At 48.9% G+C, this 17,279-nt stretch overlaps 1 protein-coding gene across 1 annotated transcript in view; it reads left to right on the forward strand.

Annotated features, from left to right (window-relative positions):
* Window positions 1-15,413, forward strand: part of HEXA (hexosaminidase subunit alpha) — a 30,494-nt gene extending 15,081 nt beyond the window's left edge. Inside the window, exons 2-14 of the mRNA XM_037137262.2 lie at window positions 3,136-3,228; window positions 4,120-4,185; window positions 5,796-5,842; window positions 6,361-6,471; window positions 7,286-7,387; window positions 7,870-8,002; window positions 9,388-9,568; window positions 10,542-10,628; window positions 10,875-10,947; window positions 11,651-11,834; window positions 11,994-12,084; window positions 12,694-12,798; window positions 13,784-15,413. Coding sequence (XP_036993157.2) covers window positions 3,136-3,228; window positions 4,120-4,185; window positions 5,796-5,842; window positions 6,361-6,471; window positions 7,286-7,387; window positions 7,870-8,002; window positions 9,388-9,568; window positions 10,542-10,628; window positions 10,875-10,947; window positions 11,651-11,834; window positions 11,994-12,084; window positions 12,694-12,798; window positions 13,784-13,847 — 1,337 coding nt within the window. The 3' untranslated portion in view covers window positions 13,848-15,413. The remainder of the gene's footprint in view (window positions 1-3,135; window positions 3,229-4,119; window positions 4,186-5,795; window positions 5,843-6,360; window positions 6,472-7,285; window positions 7,388-7,869; window positions 8,003-9,387; window positions 9,569-10,541; window positions 10,629-10,874; window positions 10,948-11,650; window positions 11,835-11,993; window positions 12,085-12,693; window positions 12,799-13,783) is intronic.
* The last annotated feature ends 1,866 nt before the right edge of the window (window positions 15,414-17,279 follow it).

The raw sequence follows: 17,279 nt of genomic DNA on the forward strand, positions 1-17,279 counted from the left end.
GGAGGGAAGGAAGTGGCGGGAGGATTGACAACGGAGGAGTTGGAAGGGTCTAGGGCCAGCGTCTGGAGATGGTTCACCACCAGCACATTGGGGATAGAAGGGTCTCAAGAATTCCATGTCCAGCGCCCTGTCCGTGGTGAATAAAGAAATTATTATGTTTAAAAAGGAGACACAGGGAAGAAAACTAACAGTGGCTATCTCTTCAGAGAGGGGACAAAAGAGGGGTACCAAAGATAATTTATTGTTTTGTTGTGAACACTGTACTGTTTGAATTTTTCAACCTTTTAAATTAAAAAGAAACATAACAAACTTTTCAGTGAACCCTAAAAGAGCAAGTTCACATGAGAGCAGGGGGATGAGGGAGCGCGGAGGTGAGGAGGCAGCGCACGTCATCTGGTCCCACCCTTCCATTGTTTTCGTGGGAGGAAATGGGAGCCTGAGGCTGGCTCAGCTTGGCACCAGCAGAACCAGAACTAGAACCATCCTTTCCTGATTCCCCAGCTCAATGCTCTGTTTTCCGGGCTGCTTCCTGAGCACTAAAGGCTTCAGAATTTCCTGCTGTCCTCCCCACCCCACCCCTCCAGTGGACTGTGAATGAGCCTACGAGATTGCTGGCTGGTGGGTTGCTTCCTGTCCTGTGCTGCCCACACCTCGATGCTTTTCTATGTAGCGTGTGTGGGTGTGTGCAGAGGTGGCTGGCCTGTCCCCTGCCTATTTCCTGCTCTGTTCAGAGTAGCAAGTTGGAGGTGGAAAACTACAATGATACTCTTTACATTCTTTGAAGTGACCAGTGTCCTTCCATTTTGCTAGCTCTCACATCACCACCTCCCCCCAGTTTTTCTCCTCAGCTTGTTGAAGCAACAGCCCAAACCCAGATGAGTCACTGAGAACACTTAGGACAGGGATTTTTTTACCATGAGATTGGTGGCAGGGGTGAAGGGATGAGGCCTTGAGTTAGGAGCATTGTTCTAGGGGGGGAAATCCATTCATTTTCATTAGACCTTCAAAGGAATTCCCCTAAAAGACTGTGGATTAGAGAGCAGAGTGCAGGTGTGTTTCAGAAAAATAAGATGTAACAGCAACAACAACAACAATTAGTTGTCTTCTTCTATTTAATAATTAAGATAAACCTGGTATTTGCGCAGCCTCTCTTGTTATCCAGACAGTGACTATGGCAGTTGCATACAGATTAGCTGTGATTTCTCCCCAGTTTGGTAGACTGAGGTTCAGAGGATTAACACTAAACTCAGGACTTTCGCCCTCTTTTGGCTGGCTGCCTGGGTGAATACACAGACGACTCTTCATACAGTGAAACAGGTTCTGCGATACGCGACAGAGTAGGGACAAGGAGGTAGAGGTGAAGGCATAGTGTGACTAGGGGAATTCTTTTACAGTTTTCTTCACCCACCTTCCAGTTAAGCCCTCCTTGGTTTTCATTGTAGGGACGGCTTGGGGAGCTTGGGGTGACCCTAGAGGTTCTGCTTTGGAAGAGGTCCCTGCAAGCCTGATTGTCCTGTGTTTACAGGGATGAGTTTTTAGGGTTTAGAATGCAGTTGTGAAGTGACCTGGCCCAGAGGAGCCTCAAATTCCCTTTTCCCTGCATGGTTTAGGTGGGTATTAGAGTGAGGACACAGGCTATTTACTGAGAGGAGAAGCAGTGGACCCTTACTGTTCCTGCTCAGCAGACCTGAGAGCTGCAGTGCTGCCAGGCAGTCATGTTCAGGAGGGGTGAGCATTCTTCCTTGAGATGGTTCAAGGCTCTTGGGTTCTTTCTGCCTGGAGATGGATAACGTTCGGGATTCTAGCGTGGTTCTGAATTCTCTCTCCCTGCCTTCTGCCACACCATTCTGTCCCTGACTTAGTACTCTTGTAGGAAGTCATGGATGTTGTGCCCACAGGAATGCGTGCCAGAAAGAATAGAGAGAAGGAAATCACTGAGGTTCAGGCTTGGGACAGTACAATCACAACTACCCTGAAGGTCACGGAGAAGAACCAGCAGAAGGGTGGGAAGAGATAGCGTTGATATTTTGGTGCTTTTTTTTCTAGCATATATTGGGCTCTATAAAACTATATTAACTCTGGCTGGTGTGGCTCAGTGGATTGAGCACCGGCTTGCTAACCAAAGGGTTGCTGGTTCAATTCCCAGTCAGGATACATGATGGGGTTGTGGGCCAGGTCTGCAGTTGTGGGCACGTGGGACACAACCAATTGATGTGTCTCTCACATGTTGATGTTTCTCTCCCTCTTTCCCTCTCCCCATCTCTCTCAAAATAAATAAGTAATTTTTTTAAAAGACTATATCAGATAGTATGTTGGCTCAGATTGTTGGCTTTCCACTGTTGGGAGAATTCTACCTTGGACAGAGGACCTGTCTGGGGACAGGAGGGAAGGATGCAGGATGGGGTGATGATCATATGTCTTTGCTGAGACACCAGCTGGATCATCCGAGGCCTCCTGTGCATAGCAGATTATCTGTCCTCCTCTTCATCTGCTCACGTTAGCTCTGGCCTTTTACAAGGTTGGAAAGCCTCATGCGGAGCCCTGAAGAGCAGTGCTATGTCGAGTGCTAGTCTGCAGTGAGGTGAGAAGTGTATGCACCAGAATGTAAAACTGTTCCCTTCCCTAAGACCTCACTAGGAAAAAAAATGTCAGAACTACACAATGTTTTATTCTGACATAATTGATTTACATTCTTGCATCATATAAGCTTCTTGTCTGGTGACAAACCAGTAAGTCACTTTACAAATCTGCAGCTAATTCGCAGGCCACACTTTGAGTAGCAATGCTCTGGAATTGCCTGTAGTTTCAAAACAGCTGCTGAGGTCTTGGAGTTATGTGCTTGGACTGTACCAAGACAGAAATAATAAAAGTCTCAGTTACGAGGGGCTGGTGCCAGATCATTGGTGCATGGTCAAGGCTGGTGACTGGGGAGAGGAGGGAACACAACTGAAATGAAGAAGTTGAACAGATGACTAGGTGGCACATGTGCCAAGGGTACATGCCTGTCCTCCCTTCCTTCTTGCCACAGGCACATAAGCTGAAGGGACTAGAGCTGGGGACCCTCCCGTAGGGCTTTGGTTTTGCCTGTTGCCTCTGGTGACCGGTCAGCCACACTAAGTTTACACCGTCTTGCAGGAAAACACCATACATTGGAGATGCATTCGTTGGTTGTCCTCGTGGTCACTCCTGGATGTGAGCAGCTTCCTTCTTTGGAGTCCCTGGAGAACTGTAAGTGTCACTCTGTCCCCATTCTAGAAGAGCAAGTACTTGTCTGGACCTATAGCTCTGGTGGCCTGGCCTAAGCTGCTGGTGCTAGGCCTACAGCCCTCTGTAACTGCGGGGACCAAGGGCCACCAAGTGCCAGGAGCCACAGAAGGTGAGTTTTTCCTATGGGCTCTAACCAGTGTCCGCAAACTGACTAGGGACTGACACACTGGCTGTTCAGTGAGTCCCACAGACACCTGCCTTCTGGACTGAGCATAATTCTGTTGCCATTTTAGGAATGTGAATACACTTGGCTGATTTTCTCTAAGAGATCCTACACAGGGAAGAGGAGTTTTTGGCCATTTGAACTGAGATGAGGTCAAGTCCAGTGACTGCCTCCTGTCTTCCCTGATCAGCATTTGGGGACTTTTCACTCTCCAAAGTGAAATTCAATTCTTGACTTCTTCCTCACATTCCTGGAAAGGGTAGCTGAGGCCTGGGGACAGAGGGAAAGGGGGGTGGTTACAAAGGCTTTGGGAACGTTGGAACCTGGACTCACCCTCCAAGCATCGCTATTCCCTTTGCCACTAGGAGACTTCATACTTTCCACTAGCGGCTGTTGGGAGCTCATACTTGGAGGAAAAACTGACCCACAAGATGAGTAGTGGTTTACGGAGGATTCTGCTCCAGCATGATCCTCATCATGCGTCACCTCCTAGGGCCTGCAGGGTCCCTAGGTGACCGCCCTCCTGCTCTGGCCCCAGGCCTGCACTGATCCGGGGATGTGTCTTCTATGAAAGAAAAACAAATGTGATCTTGCTGTTGTTTTTTAATCTAAGGATTTTTACAGAATATGGGGTCTGCACTCTGAGAGTAGAAATCCTTAACCGCATGGAGTCATTTCTGTCATTGCAGATACCCTGACCATAAACAATGAGCAGAGTTTCCTCCTGTCTGAGACTGTCTGGGGAGCTCTCCGAGGTAATGAGGGGGGGCTGAGGGCTGAGGGCTGGTGCTGGGAGAGTGACCAAGGGATGGTGCCAGATGGCCAGAGTCGGTGGGGTGGGGGACGTGACCGAAGGCTCAGCGAATACTCGCATTGGAGGGATTTTCTTTGTGGGGAGCAAGTAGAATGTTTCCCCATGCCCCTGAAGGGGTGTTCTCCTCACAGCTTTCCTAGAGGTGGACAGGTTTCACCTGTGCACCTGAGCAGGCGCTCTGGGGCAGCAGTGGGAGACCCTGCAGGCTGCCACTCTGGGGCCGGCGGGGACAGGGAGCTGGGGGGAGGGGCGACTCTGCCACACACACTGCCTGTTTAGTGCTCACTAAAGAGACACAGTTGTCCAGGTTCTTTAAAGAGGAAAACTGTATCAAAAAAATAACATAAATGTCAACAAAAAAAGAGGTAAATAGTAATAAAACATGTAGGATTATACTATTTGGGGAGAAAATTGGGGCTTTCTTAGCTAACAGGTGACAGGCCCATGCCCTTCCTCTTAGTTTACTGAAAGGGAATGTGGTCCCTAGATACAGATTTAGCCACGTACCTCTACTACCTTTGGTAAAACATCCGCTAGTACAGGATGAGGGACGTTCCCAGAGTTCCACACCTTGGTTTGGTTTGTCTTCATTCCCTTGCCCCTCCTCTCCCCTCCTCTATGTTTTGGAGAAATAGCATTTCTGCCTTCTTGTATCCTTTGTGCAAGTGCTAATGATCAGTTGGGTTGGGTGAGATAAAATCTGGGACTCCGGAATGCCAGCTGTCAGAGTCAGAGTGGGGAAAAACCAAAACTCTCCTGGCAGTTTACCTCAAATTGGGTGCTGAGTGACCATGGAGTCTTTGATTTTGAGAATCCGAGGCTTTGGGATTCCTTTGTGGGGCTTCTGCTAGGTTTTCAGAGGTGAGGCTCCAGAACGTACAATGCTCTGGACCCCACGTGCCTGCCTTGGACCTAGTCGGGATCTAGGAGTCTGTGCCCTACGGACTGGGACAGTCCTGGGCAGCAGCTGCCTGCTCCACTGCAGATCCACATGATTGGGTTTCTTCTCAAAATCTGAAGAGAAAAAGGGGGTGACTCTTTGTCTTCTAGTCCACTTGTTGACCCAGGCACCTTGGAAACTCAGGCTTATGATCTCTTTTTCACAGTTCAGTCTGGGGGAAGTTCTGGGCAGCACACTGGGGATTCTTCTCAGCTCCCTCAGCTCCAATGAGTATTATCCTTAAAAAGCCTAAACTCCTTGCAGGCTGTCTGTCCCAGCATCTGTCCTTACAAGCACACATCTTCTTAATGTTCTTGTGTGTTCAGGCCTTTGGAAACATGGGTTAGAGGTGTGTGGGTTTTGAGGGTTAATGTGTTCCTAGAAGGGATGCTAAAAACCCCTTACACTGATATCTTCCAAAATAAAATAGAGTAAAAATTGATACCAGCTTCCTAACGTCCTCTGTCATAGTGTCTCGACCCATCAAGCCTGCGTTACACCCACTTCCACTGGGTACCCAGGCATTGTCCTCTGTCACACTGGGCACCTCCCAGATGGGTGCATCTTTCCTACCTCCTACGTCTTTATTCTGCCTCTCTTCTCTCCTGCAGGTCTGGAGACTTTTAGTCAGCTTGTTTGGAGATCTCCTGAGGGCACGGTGAGTGTGGGACCTCAATGGACAGCTCCTTTTAAATCTCGGGTTTGCTTCCAGTGTCCAGAGTGATGGAAATATCTTATTTTGCTTTCAGACCAAGTCCTAGTGGCTTGAGATGGCCTCAACGATAGTATATAGGCAGACATGGGTGGAGACTGGTCTGGTACACTTGGCCTGTTTGGAATCACTGTGATTTAGTTCCTGAGTCATTATTCATTAATGCCCTTGAGACCACACTTCTTTGAAGAAAACACCATCTTACCAGTCAGTGAAAATGCAGACTCTGTAGGCTGAGTGGCATGTGGGGTGGCTGTATTTGGTAGCCTGGGACAGATGCTGTCTGGTTGGGTTCCTGCTTGTGGGCCCTGGAGTAGAGGTTTGACAGGGCGTTTGGGGAGATGGTTTCCCTGCCAAACAGTCACAGAGCGGCTTTTCAGGGGTCTCAGAAGACTTTTTACCTCCCCCTCCCCCACGGTAATTTCTCTTTGAATTCTAACAAGTTTAATGTTTGGTCCCCACAGTTCTTCATCAACGAGACGGAGATTGAGGACTTTCCCCGCTTCCCTCACCGGGGGTTGTTGTTGGACACATCTCGGCATTACCTCCCACTGACCACCATCTTGGACACTCTGGTACCCGGTCCTTAAAGACTTGTTTGGGGTAACGGGGCAAGGGATATCCCAGGTGCCGTAGTCCTAAAGAGTTACAGAGAGAATATAAGTAACTTTATGAGCTCCTAGGAAAAATGGAAAGGATAATCCACTCAGAAAAAAATATCAAGAGTGACTTACAGTTTAAATCCACTCCACTGGCAACTATGGACCAATGTCCAGGCTGTCTCCAAGGATGTAGAAGGTGGTTCTAGGTTTTGGCATCTTTAACCAGTGGAGCTAACTTTAGCATAGTCAGGACAAGGTTGTAGGGAGATGTTCCAAAGCCTTAACTGGTCTCATTCCTGACTAGCTTGATTGAGTCTGATGGGCAATCTTGTGTGTCTGATCCAACTTGAGTGTCCGCCTTTTCCTTCACTCTGGTAGAACCAAAGGAGTGGGGACATCCATCAGTCATAGCTTCTGAGATTTATGGGTTATGGGGCTACTAAATTCATAACAGACCTCACAATTTGGATAAATACTAGTCAGACTACCCAAAACAAATGGCAGGAGGAAGTGTTAGTTTTCAGGGCATTTGGGGGCTTTTGGAAGACTCTAGAGCACCGTATAGCTGTGACTCCGGTGTGGCTGCAGCTCATCTCATAGAGGACACACTGCTTTGTCGTCAGCCACCTTTGGTATGCCTTGGGGAGGGACATGCTGATGAGAAGGTTTGATAGAACCTAGGCACTGACAGGATGCTGGGGCAGCTTGAAAGTCTGCCTGGATTCCCAGGCTTCAGGCTGTACAGGAAAGTCCGTGATGAGTTTACAGTGTGTACTCTGACTTACAGGATGTCATGGCCTACAATAAATTCAATGTGTTCCACTGGCATCTGGTTGATGACCCTTCCTTCCCATATGAAAGTTTCACTTTTCCAGAGCTCGCCAGAGAGGTATGTCTTGATTTCACCTTGACCAAGCTTATAGGATGGTGTTTGAGCCTAGCTGTGGCGCTGCTGGAGAGCAGGGCGCCAGCTGTCCTCCTATCCAGCCAGTTTTAGGGACAAACTGGCTCAGAAAGGGAACGGTATTTGGAGTTAGGAGACCTGGGTTGAAAGGTCACAGGAGATCATCTTTCCTGGTCTCATTTACTTTTTATTTGTTTGTTTATTTCCTGTCAGGTGGGTATAATACCTCCTTTGTTCATCTCACTGGCATTGTGACAGGGAGACAAAACCATAGATATGATAGCTTATAGGAAATGTGAATAAGTCCCATAAACATAGCCCCTGATACCCTGATACCAAAATCTACCAAAGGACTGTGGGTAGATTTTTTGATATCCAGGGAGTCTTGGAGGCATTTTTAGTATTTTCTAATCTGCTAGCCTTCAGGAAATGAGATCCTTAAGGGTGTGTGTGTGCACGCCTTTCAGGGGTCCTACAACCCTGCCACCCACATCTACACAGCGCAGGATGTGAAGACAGTGATTGAATATGCACGGCTTCGGGGTATCCGTGTGTTGGCAGAATTTGACACTCCTGGCCACACTCTGTCCTGGGGAAGAGGTAAGAGTAATGCCAGGGGTTGGAGGAAATCTACTGCTCCTCCTCTCCTTAGGGCTTTAGGACATTAGCACTCGGGTGTGGCATGCCCTGCCCTCCGTCACTGGAAGAATGTTTTCCACCAACCTCTTCCACCTGGGAATTTAGATAGGCAGAACTTATTTGGGCAAAGGAGGCCACTTCTTACTATTGAAATATGGACAAATTCTCCTCAGAGGTCCTTGTCTTTTTTTTCTTCTGTTAAAATTATATTTTATTGGTTATACAGTTGTCCCAATTTTTTCTCCCCGCTCTGCCCCACTCCATCCAGCACCCCCTACTCCCCCAGGCGGTTCCCACACCATTGTTCATATCCATGGGTCATGCTTAATGTTGCCCCTGCAGGTTGTCACACCCCTGAGGGAAAGATTTTGCCAGTTTGCTGAACTGGCTCTGCCTTTCTGTCCAAAGGCAGTAGGAGAGCAGCCTTTGGGAGTGTGGGTGACCCCTGCTGGAAGCAGCCTGTCAAGGCAAGAGTGTGTGTGCTGGCAGTTGTCTGGCTACAAACTCACCCTTGATTGTGGCTATATTTGTATGTCTTTGTGGGTTTTTTTTCATCTTTAGAGGGGAAGGGAAGGAGAAAGGGAGAGAAATATCAATGTGTGGTTGCGCCTCGTGCGTCCCCTGCTGGGAACTGGCCCACAACCCAGGCATATGCCCTGACTGGGAATCGAACCGCGGTTGTTTGTTCAGCAGGCTCGCGCTCAATCCTCTGAGCCACACCTGCCAGGGCATGTTTTTTTAAGAATTTATTTATTTATTTATTTGAGCGGAAGCAAAGGAGAAAGAGAGGGAGAGAAATACTTATGTGCAAAACAAACATGGATCAGTTGCCTCCCACATGCCCCCATCCCGGGGCCTGGCCCCCAGCCCAGGCATGTGCCCTGATTGGGAATTGAACCAGCGATCTTTCAGTTCTTAGGATGATGCCCAACCCACTGGGCCACACCAGTCAGGGCTATTTGTATCTTTTTGACTGACTAAACATTCATGATTACCGGTGCCTTTGAGTCCCTGAGTGCTTCTACGTGTGTGAGCATGACGTTTATGAATGTGATTGTGTTCGGACAGGGCTGTCAACCTCACTTTCCCCGGGGGCCACATCAGCCTCCAGGTTGCCCTTCTAAGGGCTGAAATAATTTTAGGACTGTATAAATGTAACTACTCCTTAACAGTGAAGGAGTTGAAATTACACTGGGCCCTTTGAAGGCAACCATGAGGCTGAGGTGGCCCCCAGTGAAAATGAGTTTGATACCCCTGTCTTAGGGTGACTTTATGTCCTTATGTATATGACTGTCCATGGGGGTCTATGTATTTGTGATACTTGTGTGGGTTCTCTACTGGCCTAGGTGTCTCTGGATTATTGACTCCTTGTTACTCTGGGTCTCAACCCTCTGGCACCTTTGGACCAGTGAATCCCATTCTCAACAGTACCTATGAGTTCATGAACACATTTTTCTTGGAGGTCAGTTCTGTCTTCCCGGATTTTTATCTTCACCTTGGAGGAGATGAGGTTAACTTCGCCTGCTGGTATGAGCCCTTTGATCTTCCCACCCTGGCCTCATGAACTGCTTGCTCAGAATAGAGCTTGGCCCCTGACAGGCCCCCTGTCTCGGGTGTTTCTCAGGGACTGACCCGGATACAGCATTCTGTCTCCGTGCAGACGGCTCAGGACTTGGGCCTTTCCTCTCCAGCTATAGAGAGGTCCTGCCTGATTTCGGCAAGGCTGTGAATGTGAAACCCCCCTTCCTCTTAAGGAGATTTCCCATAAATATCCTTGAGATATTTGTGGGAAAACCAGCTCTAGGCACAGAATTGTCTTGTTAAAATCCAGGAGAGGGAAGAATAATCTATGCTTTTGAAGGTTTAAAACAGCCTAATGAAGAGTCAAGACACAGAGGAACTTGAGACTGATAGACGGCAATGTCTGGTTAGTGTTAAACTGTGAGTCCCAAATCCTCAGGTCTACTGAGCTCAAAAGAGGTTGAGGGGCTTCTTTGAGAAATGGGCACTAGAACTGGATCTGGGAAAGTAGTTTGGCTTTTTCAAGACATAGAAGAGGGGAAGCACATTCCAGGAGAAAATGGGATCAGAATTTGGACTTGTGGGGTGAGGGAGTGGCCGCAACACTTGTACCCAACTGAACAGAGAGTAAATATTAAGGGAAAGACAGAATATGCCTAGGGTGGGGCCTAGAATGTGCCAGAGCCCCAGGTCTCAAGACCTTGGAGCCACATGTCATCACCCAGAGAGATCAATGTGTGTTCCCTCTGAGAATTGGAACTTGAAGCTCTTCAGGTCCAGGCTCAGACTTCCCCAGCCTATGTCAGTGGCCCCTTTATAGTTTGTTCGTCCACACCTTCCATATTTGTGGATCTGAGATCCTCAGCTGATTGTTATTTCAGGTGAAAAGGGAAGTTGTAAGAAGCCAGGTGACTAATCCCCAAACTTTGGGCTTTTAGAATGTCGAAAGAACTCATCTGTGTTTTCTCTTGGGATTTAGGAGGTCCAACCCAGACATCCAGGCCTTTATGAAGAAGAAAGGCTTCGGTAATGACTTCAAACAGCTGGAGTCCTTCTACATCCAGACGTGAGGAAGGAAGGAGGGTGGGCAGGGTCCCTTGGGCCACCTCCTGTGGGGGACCATACTGCTTGACCACTCTCTGAGCCCCTTAAAAAATCCCTTGTCCTCTATTTTCAGGTTTGGAGTGGTCAGTTCCAAATGGGGGAAGACACTGCTTAATCAGGAGCGGGCCCCTAGCTAGGCTCAACCCCTAGAGCACTGGCACCGACAGCCCGCAGCCTGAGCTGAGCAGGTGCTCTCTTTACTCTCCAGGCTGCTCGACATCGTCTCTGCCTATGGCAAGGGCTACGTGGTGTGGCAGGAGGTGTTTGATAATAAAGTAAAGGTGAGCCAGAGGCCGAGAGAGAAGGAGCCACCTTCAGTGCCTCCCTCTGGGCTCCCAGCCCCTACCTGCCTCTGCACAGACTGATCCTCCCGATTTGGATTAGGCTCTGATGTTCAGAGCACTTGCAGCTGTCTCTCCTTTCCCCATTAGGAAGGTCGCAGAGGTCTGGGTGTGGGTTTTGGAGCCTCTGTCTGTCTTCCCTCACTACAGATTGATCGAGTTCTTTCTGCTGCTAAGTTACTTGGGATTCCTGAACCTGGCATAGCGGGTTGGGTATTCTTTTCTGAGTCATAGACTAGGGTCTTGCAGGTCTACGAAAGCAAGGTTTTCTTCTTCATTGCTGATCAGTAAGATCCCAGCCTCCTGCCACACGCAGGGCTCTGCAGGAACCTTGTCCCATCCTCAGAAACATCTGGAGACTTTTGACATGGTAGCTTCTGATGAGTCTCCCTGGCCCCACTGCTTGTCTCCCTTACCTACAGCCAGCATTACCGTCTCAGTGTGGAGAAAAACCGGTGAAACAGCAGGGAGCTCTCCTGCAGCCTGTGGAACCCTTGACCTCCACTCTGGGCTAGTAGCTCCATGGTCAGGGGCTGCTGGAGAGCGGAAGGGTCCACATCCCCTGGCCTGGTGGTATGCATAAGAATGTGGCCCAGGAATCTCCTCGGCTATGTGTCATTGTACCATTTGACCTTTGTGACAGGTTCGACCAGACACAATCATCCAGGTGTGGCGAGTAGAGGTACCAGTAAGCTATCTGAAGGAGCTAGCACTGATCACCCAGGCCGGTTTCCGGGCCCTGCTCTCTGCCCCCTGGTACCTGAACCGAATAACCTATGGTCCTGACTGGGAGGACTTTTACATGGTGGATCCCCTGTCATTTGAAGGTAAAAGCAGGGCACTCTCCTTGCTGACCAGAGAAGGCTGGGCTGGGGCACAGTGGGGAGGTGGAGGGTCTGGGCTGGTGTATCAGGGTGGGAGATGAAACAGTCTGAGGAGAAAGTGGCAGCGGGGAAACCCTTTCTGTCACTGTGGTTCTCCCATAGGTAGCCCTGAGCAGAAGGCTCTGGTGATTGGTGGAGAGGCCTGTATGTGGGGAGAGTATGTGGACAGCACAAACCTGGTCCCCAGGCTCTGGTAAGGGTTTTCTGGGGACATTGACGGTTGGGTCTGTGGGCATGCGGTCTCCCTTATAGACTAGTCCCTTCCTTTGAGGCCTCAGAGAAAAGGGGCGTTGCAGTGATCCTTCTGCTGTATGTGAGACCCACCGCTCACCTGGCTTGCATTTCTGCTTCTCCAACAACCTGTTAGGTTATGTAGGGTAGAGGCAGAGTGATGAGGCCTGAGAGACCAGGTGACTTGCTCAAGGTCCAACCCGGAGACCACGATTCTTGTAGTGAGACTTCCCTGGGTTCTCTCCTCAGCAGCCTCACCGAGCCTGAGGGGTGTGGAGTTGACATTTTCACCCCCACCACTGCCACCAGCCAGTAAGAATTCAGGATGTCTTGAAGACTTACTATGGTTTCCACATCTGTGGGAGAGAAGAGTGGGATCACTATCCACATTTAACAAAATCCGAGCTGAGCTTTGAGATCCCTGGGAGCCCTTCAGCCAGCCTGTTGCTCTGAACAAGGTGTTGGTCACATCCCTTGGCCCTGAGCCTAAACAAGAGCCAGTAGCCTGTGGGTGTCCCACCCCTTTGCAGAGAATCCAGGGTCCAACTGGTGCACGCCCTCTTTCCTCCAGGCCCAGAGCAGGGGCTGTTGCGGAGAGGCTGTGGAGCAACAAGGTGGTGACTGACCCAGACTTTGCCTTTAAACGTTTGGCACGCTTCCGCTGTGAGCTGCTGAGGTAAGCAGGCTGCGGGGCCTCGCCAAGGAGGTGGGAAGGTCAGGGGATTGGCACTCCTTACTGGTGGGGAAAGAATGCTCAGTGATAGCTAACACTTACAGAGGCCCGCCATGCAGTAAGCCCTGTGATGAGCCCTTTACAGGCATTATTTTGTTGAACCTTAACCACAGCCCCATACACTATTAGATATAGTTTTATCCCCCTTTTAGAGAGAGGCATTTGAGGCACAGAGAAATGAAGTAACTTGCTGAAAGTCACTTAGAGGCAGGGTTTGAACAAGGCCAACTTTATGCTCAGCCATGCTTTTATGGGCTCTCACAACTATATACGATGGCACTTTCCTGATTGATTCATCAACTGGGTCTGAGGACCTGGAGGATACAGTGTGGTACAGAGCAGAGCCCCAGGCTGAGAGCCAAGCACCGTGGGATTCCCTTGCATCTCTAAGCACATTGCTCATTTGGATAATGAAGGAGGCACGCCTAGAGGTGAGGCTGAGACCTAAGGACAGGTTTTCATGCTCAGGGGGATTGGCAGCACCTAAGTCCCTCATGGTGGTGCCACACTCATGACATTGTAGAGTCTTTGTGGCAGGGGATGGGGGGCTTACTGGGCCGAGAATACAGGGTACCCTTCAGGCATCTCCCTCTTTTCTAAAGGAACTGAGTATCTGGGACTAGGGTACAGAGACAGGCAGGTTAGAAATAGGGAGGTGCTCCCCAAAGTTCCTGGGTGTTCCTGTATGAGAATTTTACATGGAGCACGTGTTCAGCGTGCGAGATTCTTGCCAACTCTTGGCCCCACACCTAGTGAGAATCTCTGGAAGTGAGTTCTGAGCAGATTGGTGTACAGGGACAGTTTGCCACCTGCTGAAATGGGGGGAGAAAGGGAAAACTGTTGGTTGTGGTGAAGGTGTTACTAGGGCCTAAGTCTGACCCCCATCTGAGTGGCGCTTCTTGCCCTGTTCCCACACATTTTCTTGCAGGCGAGGTGTCCAGGCCCAGCCCATCAGTGTAGGCTACTGTGAGCAGGAGTTTGAACGGACCTGACCGAGCAGTGCTGGGCACCGAGGAGGGCGCTGGGCACCGAGGAGGGCGCTGGCCCTGGAAGAGTGGTGGTGGGGCTGGGCTCCCACCGCATCCCAGCTGGGGGTTGGAGCCCTTGCCCACGCGCCACTGTGCCTGAGAGAAGGGGACTGCTGCTGGTGTCCAATAAAGAGTGATGTGGCATATTTCTACAATGACCATGGATTACCTGGGTTAAAAAAAAAGTGAGTGACCCTGGGGTAGGGGAGCTGCCAGGACTGGCCTTCTGCTCTGAGAGAGGTGAGGCTCAGTGTCAGCCCCTGGAGGCATCTTGTAAACTGAGGGCTGAGAGGCCTCTGTGCTGTCCTGTCCCTTCCACTCTCACACATGGTCCAGATGCATACTCCCCACTGGTAGTCACTTCCCTCCAAGTGGGGAGGTCACTTAGACCTCCCAGGCTTCTATATATGGAGGAATATATAGGGACTCAAGGAAGTCCTAGGCAGGGACAAGAGCTCCAGACCTAGCCTCGTCTGGAACACCCACTCCCCCGTGCATGTTCACATTTCCTCCCCAAAGAAGAGCTTTCCTTCTGCTTTGGGTTTCTTGTTACTTCAGTTTCATGCAACCATTATTTAAATGTTATAGGATACATATGATCTTGGCACTGTGATGGGTGTTGAGTGTGAAGGACTTGGCCCCAAGAGGCCCTGGTCAGCTTCCCAAAAAGCCGGCAACTTCCATCTTCCCACCCATGTTCAGCCCAGTGACATTACTTCAGAGAATCGATGGCACAGCGAAGACCATGGGAAGAAAGCCCTGGGTCTAGGAGGTGGGTGCGTGGCCCTGGAAGAGAGCCTTTGCAGGAGCGACTGTTTTTTTTCCCTAGGAGGAAGTGGCTCGTGGTGGACCCAGGCTGCCCCCTGGTGGTTTCATGTTCAGAGGTGTCAGTGCAGCCCATGCTCATTCAATCGTGGGCAGCATCTGTTTACATGAGGGTTTCTTTCACCATTATTTAGGTTCTTTTTCCTGGTCCTGAGATGGAAAGACAATGGAGAGGTTCTTGGGCATTTCTTTCATAAAGTTTCCAGGCTTGTGGACTCAGAAACTTGCAGAAGGCAGGCCTGAGAAAGGATCTAAGTAAAATTTGGCCTGTAAACAGCATCCTTCAGTCCCTCTCCTTTGAGGACCTGGCTGGCGTAACTCTTTTGAGGACCTAGCTGGAGGGACACCCAGCCCTGCCTTCTTGCACTGTTTCTGTGAGGACCGTCTGGGCACATTCTACCTACGTAGCCCTTTTGAGGACGGGGTTTCCACACAGCCCAGAGGAACCACGCCCAGGGCTCTGGCCTAGAGAGACACCACCTGTACCCACCAAAGGAGCCCCTTACCTCCATCACCCGGAGAATCTGTGGGATCGTCCCAGGCAAGGGCCCTGCAGGAGTGCTGCTGTACCTCGGTTTGCCCCTGCGTCCTTCTTGATCATAACTGTCGCATTACTGTTGTTTGGGGTGATGGTAAATGAAAAGATCAGCCATGAAGTCATGTCAAGTCAATGAAGCAACCAGCCATAAAATCGTTTGTGTTGAAGTAGGCTCTATGATTTCTTATTCCTGTTGTAAATATTTTGCTTAATGTTATTATTTTTATAATTAAAAAACACTCACTGTGGCCCAATCAAGCACTTCAGTGATGGGATGTGCTGTTTCCAGCCTTCACCTCTACTCCCATGAGCCCAAAGATCATCAGAGCTTGAACTGCTGACCTCAGCAGCAGCCCATTCTGCCCCAGTGCTTCCCCACCTCAGCTCCCTTCCCCTGGACTGTGGATTTCGTGCCCCGCCCTGCCCACAGCCACACTGCACCAGGCTGCCTGTGTTCTCTGGGCACCACCAGGGGGCGGAGAAGTACCCAGACTCGTTTCCTCCTTCCAGTAATAGGGCACAGTCTGCGCTGCTCTCCTGTACATCTCCCGAGGATGCAAAGCAGACCTAGTGGGAATAAAAGTAAAGGCATAAATGGAGGCCAGGAGGACATTCAGCCCTCCTCCTTGGTAGGAGTTGAGGCCATGTGCTGGTACCCTTTCCTTCTTGGAATCTGGCGTTTTCAGCTGCATCTCAGTGGACTGGCACAGGGACGGGTGGCAGAGGACTTAGGTACAGGCGCTCCACGACACTCGAGTGGGGTCAGCGAGGGAGTGATGGGAGCCAAGGGATACTGGGAAAGGGCAGAGAGAAGATGATGTGGCGTACACTCACGTATACGAGTGTAGATGTGCACGCCTGCTGACAACATTATCAGCACTCTGAAGTTTAGATTTTTATGCTTTTTGTCAGTGTCATCTGTAAGATTAGGCCATAACAATTGTGTGCCTAAAGAATACAACTTCTTTTTCCACTAAGAAAGAAAAGTAAGAATTGGGCGCTTTGTCTGTTAAAATCATTCTGTATTTTTTCCTTTATAAATAAATAAACTCTGAAGGTTTAAAAATTAATATCTTTTTATATAAGCTGCTAATATATGTATAACAAAAGTCTATATTAACTCATTTCAATAAAATGTTTATTTGTTTAGTTTTTTCATTAGTTTTATCTCTATATATAAATTTTCAGTCCCCACAATTGTTTTTCAAAATCCTTTCTGAAGCAAATGTGTATGTATGTGAGCATGTGGGTTCCTGCACTTTGTCACTATACCTACCTTATTTTGACGGTAATTATTGTACTCTAACCACATCCATGTTATGTCTTCCCTACCACAGTATGTTTTATTAATTTATTTTTTATTGTTAGTTACAGTTCTCATTTTTCCCCATCACTCGCCCCCTCCCTACCCTTCCCCATCATCCACATTCAATCCTCCCCTCCTCCCCTATCGTTGTCTTTGTCCATAGGTCCTTTATACGTGTTCCTTGATTCTTCCCCTTCTTTCCCACATTGTCCCCTTCCCCCTTCCCCTCTGGTCAGTCAGTTTGTTCTTTATTTCCATGTCTCTGTTTCTATTTTGCTTGTATGTTTGTTTTGCTGATTAGGTTCCACTTATAGGTGAGATCATATGGTATTTGTCTTCTACTGCCTGGCACTTAGCATAATGCTCTCCAGTTCCATCCATGCTGTCACTAATGGTAGGAGTTCTTTCATTCTGCTGTGTAGTATTCCATTGTATAAATGTACCACAGTTTTTTTATTCATTCATTTACTGATGGGTATTTAGGCTGTTTCCAGCACTTGGCTATTGTAAATAATGCTGCTGTGAACATTGGGGTGCATAGGTTCTTCCGAGTATGTTTATTTTTTAATCACTTCACATATTTCAAACATAAAAATGTAGCAAATGTCAAACACAGTATAACCACCACCAACTTTATCACATCTTAATAGTCATGTTTCCTTCAGAATTTTTAGATGAAATATTATTTATATCCCTAGTTCCAGTCCCTTCCCAAAATAACCACTTC

Source organism: Artibeus jamaicensis, unplaced genomic scaffold (genome assembly GCF_021234435.1).
Source record: "Artibeus jamaicensis isolate MK-2021 breed Jamaican fruit bat unplaced genomic scaffold, CSHL_Jam_final scaffold_286, whole genome shotgun sequence".
Taxonomy (NCBI): domain Eukaryota; kingdom Metazoa; phylum Chordata; class Mammalia; order Chiroptera; family Phyllostomidae; genus Artibeus; species Artibeus jamaicensis.